The sequence below is a fragment of the Hyperoodon ampullatus genome (genome assembly GCF_949752795.1).
Source record: "Hyperoodon ampullatus genome assembly, chromosome: 4".
NCBI classification, from domain to species: Eukaryota; Metazoa; Chordata; class Mammalia; order Artiodactyla; family Ziphiidae; genus Hyperoodon; species Hyperoodon ampullatus.
This window is the reverse complement of record NC_136917.1, coordinates 116,667,946-116,688,964: the sequence shown is the minus strand read 5'-3', so window position 1 is coordinate 116,688,964 and position 21,019 is coordinate 116,667,946. Positions and strand designations below refer to the sequence as shown.

The 21,019-nt window shown below is 36.8% G+C and overlaps 1 protein-coding gene across 1 annotated transcript in view; it reads right to left on the bottom strand.

The window, feature by feature from the left end:
- Positions 1-21,019, bottom strand: part of ANKRD31 (ankyrin repeat domain 31) — a gene marked incomplete at both ends in the record, with an annotated part of 136,274 nt that overhangs the window by 30,640 nt on the left and 84,615 nt on the right. The window contains 3 exons of the mRNA XM_079702042.1: positions 2,659-3,655; positions 6,266-6,362; positions 18,040-18,127. Coding sequence (XP_079558168.1) covers positions 2,659-3,655; positions 6,266-6,362; positions 18,040-18,127 — 1,182 coding nt within the window. The remainder of the gene's footprint in view (positions 1-2,658; positions 3,656-6,265; positions 6,363-18,039; positions 18,128-21,019) is intronic.

The following is a 21,019-nucleotide window of genomic DNA, read 5'->3' as shown; positions in this document are numbered from 1 at the left end:
GAACAAATGAAGAGAACCAGAAAGGATAAATAAGAAGGTTAATATATCAAAAGTTATAAATATAAACTTGCTCTCCTTTCTTCTCCTCAGCTCCTTTAAAAGTCAAAAAACTTTAGGGGCTTCCCTGGTGGTGCAGTGGTTGAGAGTCTGCCTGCTGATGCAGGGGACACGGGTTCGTGCCCCGGTCCGGAAAGATCCCACATGCCGTGGTGCGGCTGGGCCCGTGAGCCATGGCCACTGAGCCTGCACGTCCGGAGCCTGTGCTCCACAATGGGAGAGGCCACAACAGTGAGAGGCCTGCACACCACAAAAAAAAAAAAAAAAAGGGTCACAAAATTTTATAAAGTAATAATTATAACAATGAATTATTGGGTTTATAACATTTACAGATATATCAATAATATATATAATAATATCACAAAAGGGAAAGAGAAAACTTGAGCAACACTATATAAACTAAGTAGACTGAACAGGCATCTATAGAAAACTTCTCCTAATGATAGAATATATACATTCTTCTCAAGTACACATGGGACATTCTCTAGCACAGGCTATACACTATCTAAGCCACAAAATAAGTCTCAGAAAATTTAAAAGGACCCAAATAATACAAAGTAGGTTCTCTAAGAGCAATGGAATGAAATTAGAAATTAATAACAAAAAAATGAGAAACTCACAATTATGTGGAACTCAAACAACATAACCAATGGGTTAAAGAAGTAATCAAAAGGTAAATGAGAAAATACTTTGAGATGAATGAAAATGAAAGCAAAACATACTGAAACTTATGGGATGCAGTAAAAGCAGTGGGTTAGAGGGAAATTTATTGGTGTAAATGCCTATATTGAAAAAGATGAAAGATCTCATGTCAATAACCTAAACTTACACAAAACACACTGGAAAGAGAACAGCAAACTAAACATAAAGCAAGCAGAAGGAAGGAAACAGTAAATATTAAAGTGGAAAAAAGTAAAACATGCAATAGAAAAATAGAGAAAATTAAAAAAATCAAAATTGGTTCTTTGAAAAGATTAATAAAATTGACAAACCTTTAGCTAGATTAACCAAGAAAAGCAAGAGGGAAGACTCAAATTACTAAGAGCAAAAATGAAAATGTGGACATTACTACTGACCTTATAGAAATAAAAAGGACTATAAGAGACACTATGAACAACTGTATGCCAATAAATTAGATGAAATGAGCAAATTCCTAGAAAGATACAAACTACCAAAACTGACTCAAGAAGAAATAGACAATCTGAAAAAAAAACTATAAAAAGTAGACACTGAATTAATAATCAAAAAACTATCAACAACAACAAAAAAGCCCAGGTACAGATGGTTTTACTGCTGATTACTAGAAAACATTTAAAAAAGACTTAATACCAATTCACAAACTCTTCCAAAAAATAGAAGGGAAGGAAACACTTTGGAATTCATTCTGTGAGACCAGTATTACTCTGAGACCAAAACCAAAGACAACACAAGAAAACTACAGACCAATATGCTTAAATGACTCTATGGACACCCTGTAGGAAGAAAGAGGAAAAAATACAAAAACAGTAGAAAACTTTTTTTTTTTAGCAATCATTTACTTTATACTTTGCATATGTGCATACATCAAAACTTGTCAAATTATATAAATACGTGTAGCATATTGTATATCAATTATATCTCAATAAAGCTGTTAAAAATAGCTGAAATACAAAAAATCATATTAGAATTTTATCATTGCTGATCCAGAGGAGTAACCACAGCTGTCAAAATTTTAGTTAATGTAACCAATTAATAACTGAAATTTGAGTTGCTTTGGCTAATGTGAAGTAGGCACTACTTAGCAATAAATTGGTTGACAGGCAAGCAAACAGGAACATCTAGAGGGATCTGAGATCAAGCTGCTAATTTAGTGTTTAAACTATAGTTTGAAGCTTTGAAATTAAATTTTTTTGCTCCTAACTTATAAATAAAGCTTATTAACTAGGAAAAGTCTTATAATCCAGAAGTGGAAAGGGTTGAAAAAAGGGGTCATTTAGATTAAATTCCAATTAGCTTGAATTGGTTTTCTGTTGGATTGGTCCACAAGCAAAGCAGCATTCCAGGACCCTGCAATCTCTGCCACTCTTATATCCTCTTTCAAAAAATGAATGGGGGAGAAAGGGAAAGGAAGCCTCCTTTGTAGGCATTTCTAGCAGAACCTTTTTTTTCCTCTTCTGTTATTATGCATATGTGATATTGTTTTAATTGAGTTATATTTACCCAACACAAGTCACTTTCTGTTTCTAAATTGAGCTACTATGGAAGATGAGTTTATACTTAACCCATATTAGGGGAAGCTTCAGCAGTACACACTGGTAGTTCCCAAAACTTTGGAACCAAACACAGGTCCAATTTATCATTTTTATTTTGTTCTTAAATCCTTCCTGCTGCAGTAAAACTAATTCTGGTCTGAGAGCCTAAAGGTGCTTGTGACTAAAATGTACAGGGCAATTTTAGAAGCATGATTTCACTTGCTAAGATATAATGGTTAAGTCTCTCCATTCAAGAAGCCCAGCCAAACCCTATTCCCCTAATTAGAGCTAAACACTGACACTATGTAACAGCAACATTTACTCACTTACTTATAAAATTTACATAATTTTAGAGAAAAAAAAAGGATACCTGTGTTTTGAATTCCAGAATATTATTTCCCGGATTAATTCTTCCTAGCAATATCAGATCCTTTATCTGCATGCATTTTTTAGGAGTTGTGCTGTATTTTGAAGGATTTTTTACAGTATGTTGACGGCCAGACCCAGAGGAGGAGGAGCTCTGACTATCACTTGCATGTGGAACAGCAAGAGCTGATTTTCTAAGATAAGGTTTCACCTGATGCCCCGTATTACTGCCAAAGACATCAATCCCTTGATGTACCAGGGATTCTGATGTCCCCCTATGTGGTTGCTGGGAAGCTGTTTTCCTGTTTCCTTTTTTTGGATCACAATTGGAAAGAGCCTGATCACAAATAACAGTTGATGGATTGGCATCATTGTGGGCAAATACACTTGCGGTTTCTGAAATCTTTAATGTGCCAGTTACTGCTGAAGGACTAAAGGACTCATGCCCTTTGGCTGTAGTATCTGTAAGATCATTTTCTTTTTGTGAATATTCCGCTTGAGCAATAAAAGAAATAGGTTGGGATTGTAATTTAATCTTCTTAGTGCCATCTGAAAGTCTGGATTTTGATAATCTATCTAAGGTACAGTCACTGACACTTTGTTTAGAATTCAGTTCATTTCCAGAAAATTCTTCTCTTCTCACTGTCTTTGAATTTAGACAAGTGTTGGTATTTTGGTTGTCATGCCAGATTTCCCAAGACAACTGTGTTTCCTGCATGCTTCCACAAACAAGGCTGACAGGAGAAACTGAACATGACTGGGGCTGTACTGAATTTTCCAGACTAGTAAACTCTTGGCTGTCCTTTTCATTAGAGATTTCTGAGCTCAATGGCAGCTTCTTGAAACTAAGACCAGACAAAGATGTAACATTCTTATAGTTCTGAATTTTCTGGCTTATTTTTTTCTGTTTTTTTGCTACAAGTAAAAGGCTCTTCTGCCTTGTGGCCAAGTTAGCTAGTTGTTCTCTCAGGACTCCATGCTTAAATGACTCTATGGACACCCTGTAGGAAGAAACAGAAAGGAAAAAATACAAAAACAGTAGAAAACTTTTTTTTTAGCAATCATTTAGATTTTATACTTTGTGTCAATTTAATCAGCTCAAAGTACACAAGAGTCTATCTTTGCAATGTATATTCTTTGAGAGGAAACTGTTGCTTTACTTGAGGTAAATAAGTTTGCCTTTTTTAGGAGGTGACAGTGTGGTTATCCACATTTATATTCACATCATTACTTATCAGTTGTGAGTCAGCCTTAAAAGAGAAACAAAACTTGGGTTGTTTATCTAGATACCTAGTAGTCCTTTAGTTGGAAGGTATAAATTGATGGCCAAGGAGCAACACCATTCTTTAAGTTTGGAATTCGCTTACCGGTTTACAGTGAAATGGTGTATCAAGAAGTAAAATTTGGGAGTAAGTTCCACCCAAATTCCCCTAGTTATGGAGGACTGAGATTGTTTTGTGAATAATTATAAGTAAGCTAGACCTGAGAAATGTCAATTCATCAAGTACTTATCGTATTGGGTTGGCCAAAAAGCTCATTTGGGTTTTTCCACAAGATGTTATGGAAAAACCCGAATGAACTTTTTGGCCAAGCCAATAATTGTACTTTGAATCTGTAGTGAGGTACTTTGAAGTGACTACCCAGATAAGCATTATCCTGTGTGCCCTCCTTAAACCAAATCTCTCAGGGGCTTGAAGACTGAATGGGAGGAAACTGGCTCATCCACACCTGTCTTTTGGTTATACTCACCTATTCCACACTGATCTTCAGGATATTGGACACATTGTTTCCAGTAGCTCTCAAATTTTTTGGTTTCAGGACTTTTTTTTATACTCTTAAAAATTATTAAGGAATGCAAAGAGCTTTTGTTTATTTGAGTTATATCTATCAATATTTACTGTTTTAGAAAATAAGACAGAAAATTTTAAAACACAAGACTACACAACTGCACATTCCATTAGCTATTAGAGTGGTGATATCATCACACACCATGTGGCCTCTAGAAAATTCCACTGTACACTTATGAGAAAATGAGAGCAAAAGAGGGCAAGTAACATCTTAATGTTATTATAAAAATGTTTTTGACTTCTTAGACCCCTTGAAATGGTCTCAGGGATCCTCAGGGACCATCTTTTTAGAGCAGCTGTTTTAAGAGAAAGCAATAGTATAGACACTTGTCTCTCCTAACACAGTTTAGAGTTGTTGGTACTGAACTCCAAACCAACTGGATGTTAAAGCAAGTAGTGGATGTAAGTGGAAGAAGCATCAAGAAGAAATAAGATTAGTAAATAACTGGTAGTATAAAATGCAAGAAGCTGGATAGATAGAGGAGAAGAAAGAAGAAATTAATATCACATTTAAGACTATGTGAAACAGAGTTCAGACAGAAAATACAAGTGCTCTTTATTATTATTTTTTTTTTTATTTTTTTTTTTTTTGCGGTACGCGGGCCTCTCACTGTTGTGGCCTCTCCCGTTGCGGAGCACAGGCTCCGGACGCACAGGCTCAGCGGCCATGGCTCACGGGCCCAGCCGCTCCACGGCATGTGGGATCTACCCGGACCGGGACACGAACCCGTGTCCCCTGCATCGGCAGGCGGACTCTCAACCACTGCGCCACCAGGGAAGCCCACAAGTGCTCTTTAGATTACAAGATTTTAAGGCTACTAGCAACATTAGTATGAAGACACACATATATAAAGGAATATTATTCAGCCATAAAAAAGAAATAAATCCTGCCGTTTGTGACAACATGGATAGATCCTGAGAGCGCTATGCTAAGTGAAAAAAGTCAGACAGGGAAAGACAAATACTGTATGATCTCACTGATATTTGGAAGCTAAAACAAAAACAAAAAAGGCATAGATACAGAGAACAGATTGGTGGTTGGTGGAGGTGGAGGTGACAGGTGGGTGAAATGGGTGAAGGTAATCAAAAGGTATAAATTTCATTATGAAATAAATAAGGCATGGGAGTGTAATATATAGCATGGTGTCTACAGTTGATAATACTGTATTACATATTTGAAAGTTGCTAAGAGAGTAGACCTTAAAAGTTCTCATCACAAGAAAAAAGAAAAAAGGAATAGAAAAACTAAAAAAAATAATGCTCAAAACAAGAAAAAATATATAACAAATTTCTCAAAAAAAAGGATAAGAGTTAAATAATCAATATAATCAGGATAAAACTCTTTAAGGACCCTGAGAGTTTAGAAGTACACAAAACCACAAAATATACATGATTAAACTGCTTAGAAGAACAACATTTGTGATAGCATAAAAGAAAAAATTTTAATGTAAAAAATGTGAGTTTACTAAGGAAAGAAATTTACTTATGGGATTCATGACCAGAAAGGCTTTCATAAAATTCATGGCTGTAGACAACTTTTTAAGATAGTAAAATGTCCTTTTCTGAACATTTCAAGTAATAAAGTAGAAAAACATCTTTCTAGGAAGTATAATTCCTCATGGAGGTAATAGATTAGATGACCTCATAAAGTCCTTTTCTGGTCCTAAGCAACATTTGTAATCTTAAGAAATTCTAGGCCTATTGTAGATAAAAATAGATAAATTCTGAAAACTCTAAAGCATTCCTATATTTTTTTTCACTCACCTGTATTTTTTAGCTAAATCATCCCTTTCTGCCTTCTGTTTGGCAAGCACGTTGTCCATAACCTCCTTTATCTCTAACATCTTATCAGTGTATTGTTCTAGAAACATGGTAATAAAATAAAGTCAGTTAATTGAGAGATAAATGTTAAATTTGGTCACACAGGACTTAGCCTTACTGTTAATTAAAAAGCCATTATTTCCCTAGGAATTATGTCACTCTATGAAAGTACCCTGAAGTGTATAAGTAAGAACACGGTATCAAGAAGAAGCAGGCCAGACTGAATTCTAATCCTGCTACTCCACTGACTAAGCTTTGTGAACCTGGACAAGTCACTGACCTCTCTGGTCAGCTTCCTTACCTGTGAAATGAGGGTAGTAAAGGAAAATAAATAGGAAGATAAATATTTTGTCTGTTAAAATTATTTACTTTTTAAAACACAAAAGGAATACATTGTCAATATAAAGAAAATTTGCAAATAATATGAATGTTTACGGAGAAGAGAAGTCAAAGAGTATCCCACTCAACCACTCCTTTTCCTCAATATTTCACCCCATGAAAGAGATTGCTGTTAATACTTTGGTAGGGGTGTGTGTAAACTTTAAAATATATTTATATAATATATTGTTCTATATTTGTACTATATATAACTTATACGTACTTAAAAATAAGAGTCACTATCAGTTCTTTTTTTATTTTTTTTTTGCGGTACGTGGGCCTCTCACTGCTGTGGCCTCTCCCGCTGCGGAAAACAGGCTCCGGACGCGCAGGCTCAGCAGCCATGGCTCACGGGCCCAGCCGCTCCGCGGCATGTGGGATCTTCCCGGACTGGGGCACGAACCCGCGTCCCCTGCATCGGCAGGCGAACTCTCAACCACTGCGCCACCAGGGAAGCCCTCAGTTCTTTTTTAAAATTAATTTATTTTTTATTTTATTTACTTCTGGCTGCATTGGGTCTTCATTGCTGCACATGGGCTTTCTCTAGTTGTGGCGAGTGGGGGCTACTCTTCCTTGCAGTATGCAGGCTTCTCATTGCTGTGGCTTCTGTTGTTGCAGAGCATGGGCTCTAGGCATGCAGGCTTCAGTAGTTGTGGCACACAGGCTCAGTAGTTGTGGCTCGTGGGCTCTAGAGCACAGGCTCAGCAGTCATGGCACATGGGCTTAGTTGCTCTGTGGCATGTGGGATCTTCATGGACCAGGGCTCAAACCCGTGTCCCCTGAATTGGCAGGCAGATTCTTAACCACTGCACCACCAGGGAAGTCCCACACTGTTAGTTTTTGTTCTTTACACTTAACACTTAGATAGGGCTATATGATATCTACAGTCACTTATTGATCTATATAAAATTACTTTTATAACAATTAAATTTTTCCTACTTTCTTCCATTGCTTCCCAAGGCATCATGACCTCCCGCATCACAGATTCACAGGATTTACATGTAAACGTCAGTTATGCCCAAACCCAGATTCCCAAATAGGAAATTTCACTTAGATGAATACATTTTATCTCTTTTAAGCCTACTTGCTATTCATTTCATTTTTGGCTTTGTTTCTTAAGCTTTTTCCTAATTCTTTTAGACCAACGCATATTTTTCTAGATAATTTAACTAGACAAAATCAGTGGTGAAAAATGACATGAAGTTCATAGTTGGAATTTACTCCAGAACCTCCCTCTGCAAATCAGACAAATAACTATAGAGTCTGTTCCGAGACTAGTTTCTATCTCCCTATTATTATGGCAAAAGATTAGTTTCACGATGTGATGCATAGGCTAACAAAGGGGAGAAACTTGTATGATAATTAAGAATTTAGATATCAATTTTTTAGCAGATTTGACACTTCAATAAAAAACATTTACATTATCTATGTCTCCTGTTACATTTGGGTTTTCTAACTGAATTTTAAACCACTGGTAAAAATAACATTATCATAGAAACCTAAAAGATTCTATATATTTCTATAAGAATGGATATAAAGATGTTTTACATGTAACTTGATACTATATACTTATTTATCAAAGAGACAAAATTAATCAATGGTATCTTAGAGAAAACCTAGAAATTGCCCTAATATGTGTAAGATTTTAATATGTGATAATAAGGCATTGTAAACAATGAAGATGAGAGGAATTATTCAACAAATAAGACTAGGCAAATGGGGTAGTAATATGGGGGAAAGCCCTATTCTATCCTTATACCATATGTGGCAGAGAAATTTCGGTTGAATTATAGAGTTAAGATGCTTAGAAAAAAAACATATAAAATGTTTAAAATGAACATTTTTTTCTGCCTCAATTCAGTTGAGGCACTAAAAATATTCGACATCAAAGTGTATATAAAACATCAATAAGAAAAATTTACAAAGAAATGTACAGAAAAAATTTGTTACTCTTGGATCTCTCAACCAGATCAAAGATACAAAAGATGTCAGAATACGGAGGTGGTGACTTTGTAAAGCTGTTTCTTTAGAGAGCTGTAGCTTAACTGGGTGGGATTCTCTATGGTGAGCAGCAAAAGTGAAAGGCGAGGGCGTTTCTCCCCTTTACCTCAAGCCTAAAGGGGTAGTTTCTCAAAGGACTATTAAGAGTGTAACGACTTTCTATTGAGGTGACAATGGACTCATATCTGACTTCCTCCTTGACCTTGAACATCTAGAGGTTGAGACCCTGAAAAGCAGGGAGCTTCCACAGCAGGGCAAGGAGAAAGTTGCTGCTGTGCTAGGAATTAATTGTCCTTCCTTCTAACAGTGGGTCCAAGGAGCCAGGATCTTGAAGACAGTGTGGAGACTGCCCTGTGGTCCTGCTTATGAAGGTTTGTACCTGAGGTGACAATCAGTGTAAGGTGGACCACCAGGAAAAAAAAGAAGCTGAGAGGAGACTGAGAGGGCCCTGGGAAAGAAAAATGTGCACTGTCACATTATGGGAGCTATGTAGAAGTTTCAGAACAGGCTCAGAAATTTTGTTTTGAAGAAACTTAGTTTTAAACAACTGCGGAAGAGTGATGGCACCAACCACAGTCAGGACTTGATCACCAGCCAAGAACTCTAGAGTCCTACTGCCTTACCTCTCCTCCCCTAAAGGGGCAATGAGACCAAAAATAGGGATCATGATTAGAATAATCATGGCGATAACAGAATCATGGTTATAACAGAATAAAATTAAGTTACAAAGCCTGGGGGTGGGGAGGGGAGGAAAGTTCCTAATCTTAGAAGCATTAAAAGAAACAGCAAAGAGGCTGATACATTCTACTATACAGAATTTGAGAATTTCTCTATTTAAGCACACATTAACATGTTATAAATAAAAAGACAGTTAAGGGGTGAAAAAAGTATTTGCAGCAGTTATGGCAGAAAAGGGGTCAATAACTTGATTATATAAAATGGCTCCAATTTATTAACAAACAGGAACAGTCAGTTTATGAAACAGAAAATAAAACTAGTGAACAAGTACCACTAATAAAATCAATGAGGCAGATGAAAATACGATGCATATTTTTTATTAAACTAGTAAAAATTTTTTTCTGTAAAATTATTTAAAATGAAAATACTGGGGCCTCCCTGGTGGCGCAGTGGTTGAGAGTCCGCCTGCCGATGCAGGGGATACGGGTTCGTGCCCCGGTCCGGGAGGATCCCATATGCCGCGGAGCGGCTGGGCCCGTGAGCCATGGCTGCTGGGCCTGCGCGTCCGGAGCCTGTGCTCCGCAACGGGAGAGGCCATGACAGTGAGAGGCCTGCATACCGCAAAAAAAAAAAAAAAAAAAAAAAGAAAATACTGATGCTATTAGCAGCGTAAAGGCAAACAAACATGAATGTGTGTTGGCGAAAGTACAAATTCTTATGTAATACTTTAGGAAATCCATTTATCAATATGAACCAATAGATTTTTAAATGTTTATATATATATATATATATATATATATATATATATATATATATATATTTTGCGGTACGCGGGCCTCTCACCGCTGTGGCCCCTCCCGCTGTGGAGCACAGGCTCCGGATGCGCAGGCTCAGCGGCCATGGCTCACGGGCCCAGCCGCTCCACGGCATGTGGGATCCTCCCGGACCGGGGCACGAACCCCCGTCCCCTGCATCGGCAGGTGGACTCTCAACCACTGCGCCACCAGGGAAGCCCTAAATGTTTATATATTTTTGACCCAATAATTTCAATTATGTTAATTTTTCCTAAGAAGATAATCCTAAATCCAGAAAAAACTATGTGTTGTAACAGCAAAAAATTACAAAAATCTAAATGTTCAACAAAAAGGGGAAAATTAAGTAAACCATGGAATATTTATTGAACATTTACTATGTAACCACTAAGAATGATGATTATGACAAAAAAGAATGTAAAAACAGCACATCTAGCACACGTACCAAAAAAGATATCCTACATCCAAAGACAAAGAAACCACAATGAGACAGTAGGAGGGGCGTAATCGCGATAAAATCAAATCCCATACCCGCCAGGTGGGCAACCCATAAACTGTAAGATAATTATACCACAGAAATTCTCCTACAGGAGTGAAAGTTCTGAGCCCCACGTCAGGCTCCCCAGCCTGGGGGTTTGGCAATGGGAGGAGGAGGCCCCAGAGAATCTGGTTTTTAAGACCAGCAGGGTTTGACTGCAGGAATTCCACAGCACTGCGGGAAACAGAAACTACACTCTTGGAGGGTGCACACAAGGTCTCATGTGCACCAGGACCCAGGGAAAAAAGCAATGACTTCATGAGAGCCTGGGCCGGACCTACCTGCTAGTATCGGAGGGTCTCCTGCAGAGGTGGGGGGTGGCTGTGCCTCACTGCAGGGACAAAGACACTGGTGGCAGTAGTTCTGGGTAGTACTCACTGGCTTGAGCCCTCCTGGAGGGCGCCATTTTCTCACCAAGACCTGGCCCCACCCAACAGCCTGTGGGCTCCAGTGCTGGGACACCTTGAGCCAAACAACCAACAGGGCAGGAACACAGCTCCACCCATCAGCAGACAAGCTACTTAAAGTCTTCCTGAGCACACAGCTGCTGGCTAAACACACCCCTTGACATGGCCCGCCCACCAGAGGGACAACACCCAGCCCCACCCACCAGTGGGCAGGAACCAGTCCCTCCCACAAGGAAGCCTTCACAAGCCTCTTATACGCCTCATCCACTGGGGGGGCAGAACAGCAGAAGCAAAAAGAACTATAACCCTGCAGCCTGCAGAATGGAAACAGCAATCTCAGAAAGTTAGACAAAATGAGATAGCAAAGGAATATGTCCCAGATGAAGGAACAAGATAAAACATCAGAAGAACAACTAAGTGAAGTGGAAATGGGCAATCCATCTGAAAAAATTCAGAGTAATGATAGTAAAGATGATCCAAGACCTTGAAAAAATAATGTAGGCACAGATCAAGAAGATACAAGAAATGTTTAACAAAGACCTAGAAGAATTAAAGAACAAACAAACAGAGATGAAAAGTACAATAACTGAAATAAAAAAATACACTAGAAGGAATCAATAGCAGAATAACTGAGGCAGAAGAATGGATAAGTGAGCTGGAAGCCAGATGGTGGAAATCACTGCTGCAGAACAGAATAAAGAAAAAAGAATGAAAAGAAATGAGGACAGCCTAAGAGACCTCTGGGACAACACTAAATGCACCAACATTCACATTACAGGGGTCTCAGAAGGAGAAGAGAGAGAGGAAGGACCTGAGAAAATATTTAAAGAGATAATAGCTGAAAACTTCCTTAACATGGGAAAGGAAATAGTCACCCAAGTCCAGGAAGCACAGACAGTCCCAGGCAGGATAAACCCAAGGAGAAACATGCTGAGACACACAGTATCAAATTGTCAAAAATTAAAAACAAAGACAAAATATTAAAAGCTGCAAGGGAAAAACAACAAATAACATACAAGGGAATTCCCATAAGGTTATCAGCTGCTTTCTCAGCAGAAACCCTGCAGGCCAGAAGGGAGTGGCACAAAATACTTAAAGTGATAAAAGGAAAGAACCTACAACCAAGATTACTCTACCCGGCAAGGATCGTATTCAGATTCGATGGAGAAATCAAAAGCTTTACAGACAAGCAAAAGCTAAGAGAATTCAGCACCATCATACCAGCTTTGCAACAAATGCTGAAGGAACTTCTCTAGGTGGAAAAGAAAAGGCCACAACTAGAAATGAGAAAATGATGAATGGAAAAGCTCACCAGTAAAGGCAAACATATAGTAAAGGTAGGAAATCATCCACACACAAATATGATATCAAAACCAGCAATCGTAAGAAGAGGAGAGTACAAATTCAGGATACTGGAAATGCATTTGAAATTAAAAAAAAAACAGCATTTAAAACAATCTTGTATATATATATATAGACTGCTAAATTAAAACCTCATGGTAACCGCAAACCAAAAATCTACAATAGATACACACACACAAAAGAAAAAGGATCCAAACACAACACTGAAGTTAATCATTAAATCACAAGAGAAGAGAACAGAAGCATAAGGGAGGAAAAAAGACCTAGAAAACCAAATCTGAAACAATTAACAAAATGGCAATAGGGACATACATGTTGATAATTATCTTAAATGAAAATGGATTAAATGGCCCAACCAAAAGACATAAACTGGCTGAATGGATACAAAAACAAGACCCATATATATGCTGTCTACAAGAGACCCACTTCAGATCTAGGGACATACAGACTGAAAGTGAGGGGATGAAAAAAGGTATTCCATGCAAACGGAAATCAAACAAAAGCTGGAGTAGCACTACTCATATCAGACAAAATAGACTTTAAAATAAAGACTGTCACAAGAGACACAAAAGGATACTACATAATGATCAAGGGATCAATCCAAGAAGAAGATATAACAATTGTAAATATATATGTACCCAACATAGGAGCACCTCAATATATAAGGCAAATACTAACAGCCATAAAAGGAGCAACTGACAATTACACAATAATAATGGGGGACTTTTAACACTCCACTTTCATCAATGAACAGATCATCCAGACAGAAAATCAGTAAGAAAACACAGGCCTTAGATGACACATTAGACCAGATGGACTTAATTGATATTTATGGAGCATTCCATCCAAAAGCAGCAGAATACACATTCTTCTCAAGTGCACAAGGAACATTCTCCAGGATTGACCACATGCTGGGCCACAAAGTGAGTCTTGGTAAACTTAAGAAAATGGAAATACTATCAAGCATCTTTTCTGACCACAATACTATGAGATTAGAAATCAACTGCAAGAAAAAAAACTGTAAAAAACACAAACATGTGGAAGCTAAACAATATACTACTAAACAACCAATGGATCACTGAAGAAATCTAAGAGGAAATTAAAAAATACCTAGAGACAAATGAAAACAAAAGCATGATGATCCAAAACCTATCGGACACAGCAAAAGCAGTTCTAAGACAGATGTTTATAGCAATACAATCTCACCTCAGGAAACAAGAAAAATCTCAAATAAACAACCTAAGCTTACACCTAAAGCAACTAGGGAAAGAAGAACAAACAAAACTCAAAGTTAGTAGAAGGAAAGAAATCATAAAGATCCGAGCAGAAATAAATGAAATAGAGATGAAGAAAACAATAGAAAAGATCAATGAAACTAAAAAGTTCTTTAAAAAGATAAACAAAACTGATAAACCTTTAGGTGGACTGATCAAGAAAACAGGGAGAGGGCTCAAATCAGTAAAACTAGAAATATAAAAGGAGAAGTTATGATGGACACTGCGGAGGTACAAAGGATCACAAAAGACTACTACAATAAACTATATGCCAATAAAATAGAAAACCTAGAAGAAATGGACAAATTCTTAGAAAGGTACAATCTCCCAAGACTGAACCAGGAAGAAATAGAAAATACGAACAGACCAATCACAAGTACTGAAATTGAAATTGTGATTTAAAAGCTCCCAACAAACAAAAGTCCAGGACCAGATGGCTTCACAGGCAAATTCTATCAAACATTTGGAGAAGAGTTAACACCCACCCTTCTGAAATTATTCCAAAAAATTGCAGAGGAATGAACACTCCCAAACTCATTCTGTGAGGACACTATCACCCTGATACCCAAACCAGACAAAGATACCACAAAAAGAAAGAAAGTTACTGGCCAATATCACTGATGAACATAGATGTAAAAATCCTCAACAAAATACTAGCAAATTGAATCCAACAATGCATTAAAAGGATCATACACCATGATCAAGTGAGATTTATCCCAGGGATGCAAGGATTTTAAAATAACCACAAATCAATCAGTGTGATACAACACCACGTCAACAAATTGAAGAATAAAAACCATATGATCATCTCAGCAGATGCAGAAAAAACTCGACAAAATTCAACACCCATTTATGATAAAAACTCTCTAGAAAGTGGGCAGAGAGGGAACATTCCTCAACATAATAAAGGCCATATGTGACAAACCTACAGCTAGCATCATACTCTATGGGGAAAAGCTGAAAGCATTTCCTCTATGATCGGGAATAAGACAAGGATGTCCACTCTCATCACTTTTATTCAACATAGTATTGGAAGTCCTAGCCACAGTAATCAAAGAAGAAAAAGAAATAAAAGGAATCCAAATTGGGAAAGAAGAAGTAAAACTGTCACCGTCTGCAGATGACATGATACTATACAACATTTCTATACACTAACAATGAAAGATCAGAAAGAGAAATTAAAGAAACAATCCCATTTACCATCACATCAAAAAGAATAAAATACCTAGGAATAAACCTACCTAAGGAGGCAAAAGACCTGTACTCTGAAAACTGTAAGATGCTGATGAAAGAAATCAAAGATGACACAAACAGATGGAAAGATACACCATGTTCTTGGATTGGAAGAATCAGTATTGTCAAAATGACTATACAACCCAAGGCAATCTACAGATTCAATGAAACCCCTATCAAATTACCAATGGCATTTTTCACAGAACTAGAACAATGGAGACACAAAAGACCCCAAATAGCCAAAGTGACCTTGAGAAAGAAAAATGGAGCTGGAGGAATCAGGCTCCCTGACTTCAGACTATACTACAAAGCTATGGTCATCAAAGCAGTATGGTACTGGTACAAAAACAGAAATATAGATCAATGGAAAAAGACAGAAAGCCCAGAAATAAACCCACACTCCTATGGTCAATTAATCTAAGACAAAGGAGTCAAGACTATACAGTGGAGAAAAGACGGTCTCTTCAATAAATGGTTCTGGGAAAACTGGAAAGCTACATGTAAAAAAATGAAATTAGAACATTCTTTAACACCATAAAGATAAAATAGCTCAAAATGGATTAAAGACCTAAATGTAAGACTTGACACTATAAAACTCTTAGTGGAAAACACAGGCAGAACACTCTTTGATATAAATCGCAGCATTATCTTTTTAGATCCATCTCCTAGAGTAATGGAAATAAAAACAAAAATAAACAAATGGGACCTAATTAAATTCAAAAGCTTCTGCACAGCAAAGGAAGCCATAAACAAACCAAAAACTCACAGAATGGGAGAAAATATTTGCAAATGATGTGACCGAAAAGGGATTAATCTTCAAAATTTACAAACAGCTCATGAGGTTCTATATCAAAAAAATAACCCAATCAAAAAATGGGCAGAATAACTAAATAAAAAGAACATTTCTCCAAAGGATATATACAGATGGCCAAGAGGCACATGAAAAGAGATGGTCAATATTGATAATTATTAGAGAAATGCAAATCACATCTACAATGAGACATCACCTCACACCAGTCAGAACGGCCATCACCAGAAAGTGTACAAACAATAAATGCTGGAGAGGGTGTGGAGAAAAGAGAACCCTCCTATACTGTTGGTGGGAATGTAAGTTGGTTCAGCCACTAAGGAGAACAGTACTGAGGTTCCTTAAAAAACTAAAAATAGAGCTACCATATGTTCCAGCAATCCCACTCCTGGGCATATATCTGGAGAAAACCACGGTTCAAGGGGATACACGCAACCCAATATTCACTGCAGTGCTGCGTACAATAGCCAAGACATGGCAGCAACCTAAATGTCCGACAGACGAATGATAAAGAAGATGTGGTACATATATACAATGGAATATTACTCAGCCATTAAAAAGAATGAAATAATGCCGCCATTTGCAGCAACGTGGATGGACCTGGAGATTATCATACTAAGTGAAGCAAGTTAGACAGAGAAAGACAAATATCATATGATATTGCTTATATGTGGAATCTAAAAAAAATGATACAAATGGACTTATTTACAATACAGAAAAAGACTCACAGACTTAGAGAACACACTTATGGTTACCAGTGGGAGAGGGTGGGGGAGAGGGATACACAGGGAGTTTGGGATTGACATATACACACTGCTGTATTTAAAACAGATAACCAACAAGGACCTACTGTATAGCACAGGGAACTCTGCTCAATATTCTGTAATAGCCTAAATGGGAAAGGAACTTGAAAAAGAATAGATATGTTTATATGTATAACTGAATCACTATGCTATACATCTGAAACTAACACAACATTGTTAATCAACTATACTCCAATATGAAATAAAAATTAAAAAAATAATAAAGTAGCATATGGGAGAAAAAATTAAATATAGACCATCCATTGTTTAATTAATACTATCTAATACATTATTTCTCACACATCTAATACACTATTTCTGGTAATGCCTTAAATGTTTGAAATTCTGTGAGTTTCAACTCTAAAATTTAGATGTTTTAGTAAATTAATGCCAAAAAGGAAGAAGAAAAAAGGTTATAAATCAAGGATCTTCCCAAGGTGTCTGATTTTATCTCAAAGGGTACTTTTATCTTATGGGCAGAATATGGGAAGTTTCATGCAGGATAAAAGCAGCAAACAAACAAGTCTTCAAATAAATCCTACTCAGGACAAATAATAATTTGGCTTATGGCTTAGTAATTATTATCAAATTGCAACACGACAAATATGGAATGTATAGTCAAGTCATAAATGATTCAGAACTGGTTCCCTCTGACATGAAGTTTTTCTAGTGCATCTGAAGATGTGTAATTATATTTTTAAAAATTCTTCCTAATGAAACACCAGTAGCATAACCATTTTATAAAGAGAAACTTGCCCTAAATACTTCTATGAGAAGATACTTAGTCTATTCAATAACTTAGAATTAACTTTGAGGATTTATTATCACTTTTAAAAAAATGATTTCATTTTATATTATTTTACTTTGGTTTCAAGGGATATCATACTCCTGCAAAGAGTGAAGTCCAAAATTAAGGTACTGACAGTACTGTACTCCCTCTGAAGGCTCTAGGGGAGGAAACTTCCTTGCCTCTTCTAGTCTCTGGTGGCTCCAGGCATTCCTTGGCTTGTGGTTGCATCACTCCAGTCTCTGCCTCCATCTTCACATGGCCTTCTCCTTCTCTCTGTGTCTCTCTCTTGTGTGCCTCTTATATGGACACTTGTCATTGGATTTAGAGCCCATTTGGAAAATCCAAGATAAATCTCATTTCAAGATCTCTAATTATATCTGTAAAGACTCTCCCCCCTGCAAAAAAGTCACATTCACAGATTCTGGGGCTTAGAATGTGGACATATTTTGGGGGGGAGGGCACCTTCAACCCCACTGCACTACTATTTTGAATTCTACCAAAAGTTAATTTGGCCTGTTCTTGAACTTTATAAAAATGGAATCATACTTATACCCCACCCCCCAAAAAAGAAGATGAGATAGCAATACCTTGGATGATTGAAATAATCAGACTTGAGTATGAGTATATATTTACCTGCATCTTCAGGGGTTCTTATTTCAAACGCTAACAAATTTTCTTGTTTTTCTTCTAAATCTTGTAGAATGGCACTGATGGTCTGATGCTATCAGATAAAATATTAAAAACTTCATTACAAGAAGGTAGATGTTTTTTCTCTGATATGCAATTGACAAATGCACAGTAAAAGTGCTAAAGAAAGTGCCACTAAAAATGCTCATTTCCCTTTATGTTCCAAATGTACTCAGGCTTTGTTTAAACTTAATTGTATATATATTGCATATCTGGGGAAAAATTAAACTTAAATATATCTTGATTTATGTAGCAGATCTGCTCCAGGAAAACAGAATGTAAGAGTAGCAAGCATACAAAGAATCACAATTTCTCAATGACTTCTGTTATAGGCATAGGAGAAAAAGAACAACTCAGCACATATTTAAAGACCATATATATGCAACAAGTTCACTTTAAGGCTTTATGACTATCATTGCACACTACTGAAATTTCACACAGTCTTACAAATACAAAACACTCTCAAAAACTCACAAAGGGGATTTAAAACCACCTCTTTATATACTTGTCAGTATTAATATTCCTGACTCAAATGCCTTCTATGTATTCTGCCCAGAACTTTCTCTTTCTTATGAGAGATGGAATTGTGGAGTGGACTCTGGAACTGGACTGCCTGGGTTTGAATTCCGGCTTTATCTCTTCCTAGCTGGGTGACTACAGCAAGTTAATTATCCTCTCCTTGTCTGAACTGAGTAACACATATAAAATGTTTAGGACAGTGTCAGCACAAAGTAAAAGCTCAATAAATACTGCTTATTATTATTATATTAAACCAATCTCACACACAAAACCCCTGACTAATCTAATCCATATTGATTTCTTCTTTCTCAGAATTACTTAAGAATTTTAGTGCTACAGAAATTAGCATTAACATGTATAATGTCTTATATATTATATTTCCTCCATCAAAACAATGAGATCTTGAAGGCAGGAGCACGGCTTTCATATTTGTACAGGTTTCCACACTGCTGGATATACAGCTGTTGCTCAATAAATGACAACTGATGGACTGACTCGTACTATGCATCCTTTAATACATTCTCAAAACACATTCATTTTTAAAAGATTTATGTCTTCAAAGCCTTGTGAAGTACGTTGCTCTGAAGTTTTACTTTGGTGCCCACAAGGGATATGGAAAATGCACATAATAAAACCATCCAGTTATGTGGAAAAGCAAACTAAAGGTCTAAATTTGTGACCAGACTAAGCCTCTACCTACAGGTTGGGATAAAGAAAACATCTTTTGGTGCTGACTTCCCCTTCTGTTTTGTCTCATATTGTAGATGCACTCAGTCTTGTCCACCATGGGCCGTAACTTTTCAGTCCATACCAGCTCCACATTTTACCAGGAGGGCCCAGTAAAACTTTCCCTCCAAGATCCCCCTTCTTAGTCCTTCATTACTATTTGTTTATCTTACCAAAAAAAAAAAAAAAACCCCAAAACAAAAAAAAACACTCCTAACCTAGGATCTGTCTTTGGAATAAGCAACTCATAGACAGTTTACACTCTACTTACTGTAAAGCTTCACTATGATTTTATTCCAGATTTACAACTTTTACTATGGCAGGATTATCTTTGCCTCTGACATCTCTTTTATAATTTTGAATATTAAAACATAGTGGTTAAGAGCACAGGCTCTGGAGTCAGATTGCCTGGAGTTTAATTCTGCCATTGCTACTTAATAGAAATGTAATTCTGGATTGTTACTTACCCTCTCTTACTTTAGCTTCCTTATCTGTAATGAGGAAGGTAATGATATTAATAGAAACTACCTAGAAGAATTATTATAAGGACTAAATGAGTTAACATAAAGCACTTAGAGGAGAGCTTACCATATAATAAATACTCGGTGAATGCAAACTATTATCATTATTATTTTTTATTACTTCTGTACTCATTCTATATGGAGGTAGAGAAAGAGGCTGCCCACACATGCTGTGATCTGAAGATGTTAGAAGGTAGCACCAAACTAAAATCATCTCATTTCCTTTGCACCTGGCCATAGAGTCGCACCCCCCCCCCCACCATCCTCAATTTGGTTTGGAAATTTCAACATTCAAAAACAATTTTACATTTACAAAAGACAAACCCTTGATGATTTTAATGTCTGCATATTTAAGGTTTTTTTTCTTTTTTTTAAAGTTGGTTTTCATTAAACTCCTAAATCTCCACTATATTCCTCTGTGGCTCAGCATCTAAAATAATATACATTATTCCTAAAGCAAATGCCCATATAGTTAATAACAATAGGGTGATTTTTCCATAATGTTTTAATCTTTACATGAAAATATACCTTAAAGATACTAATGGTCAATATGGTGAACTGAGCTGATACAGAAGGACTCCAGTCTACTCCAAACAGTTGGAAAAACACATTAGACAAAATACAATAAACTTTAACCACCTGTCCTGAGCTAAGATTGGAAAAAGAAAGAGAAATAAAATGAAGCTAGTAGCAGCCCATGAGGGATCTGGAACAAACATAGATTATTAGGGATTAGGGTCCTACAAAGGAACAGAAGATAAGGCCTCAGGGCCACATGAAGAAGGAGTTAGAATGGAGTCCCCTCATAAAGCTAGTGACCTTAAGTGGGTATCCTTTATCTTAAATAAGGATTAGAAAAAATTCTACTTGTCACCCACCCAAGGCTTTGGGTAGAAAATCAGAGATCAAAGACTATTGCCCAGAATATAGTGCAGAGAGTTAAAGAGATGGAAAATACGAAAAAGACATATGGAGACTGGTCTAACAGCCATCTAAATATGAGTTCCAAAAAAGGAGATACTGAGAATAGGAGAGGGCTAATATTCAAAGATATAAGGGCTGAGAGTTTCCAAAATACAAACGAGAAATGTGTCTTCAGATTAAAGGAGCATGTCTAGTCCTTAGAATAATTAATTAAAAACACATCCACATTTAGACAT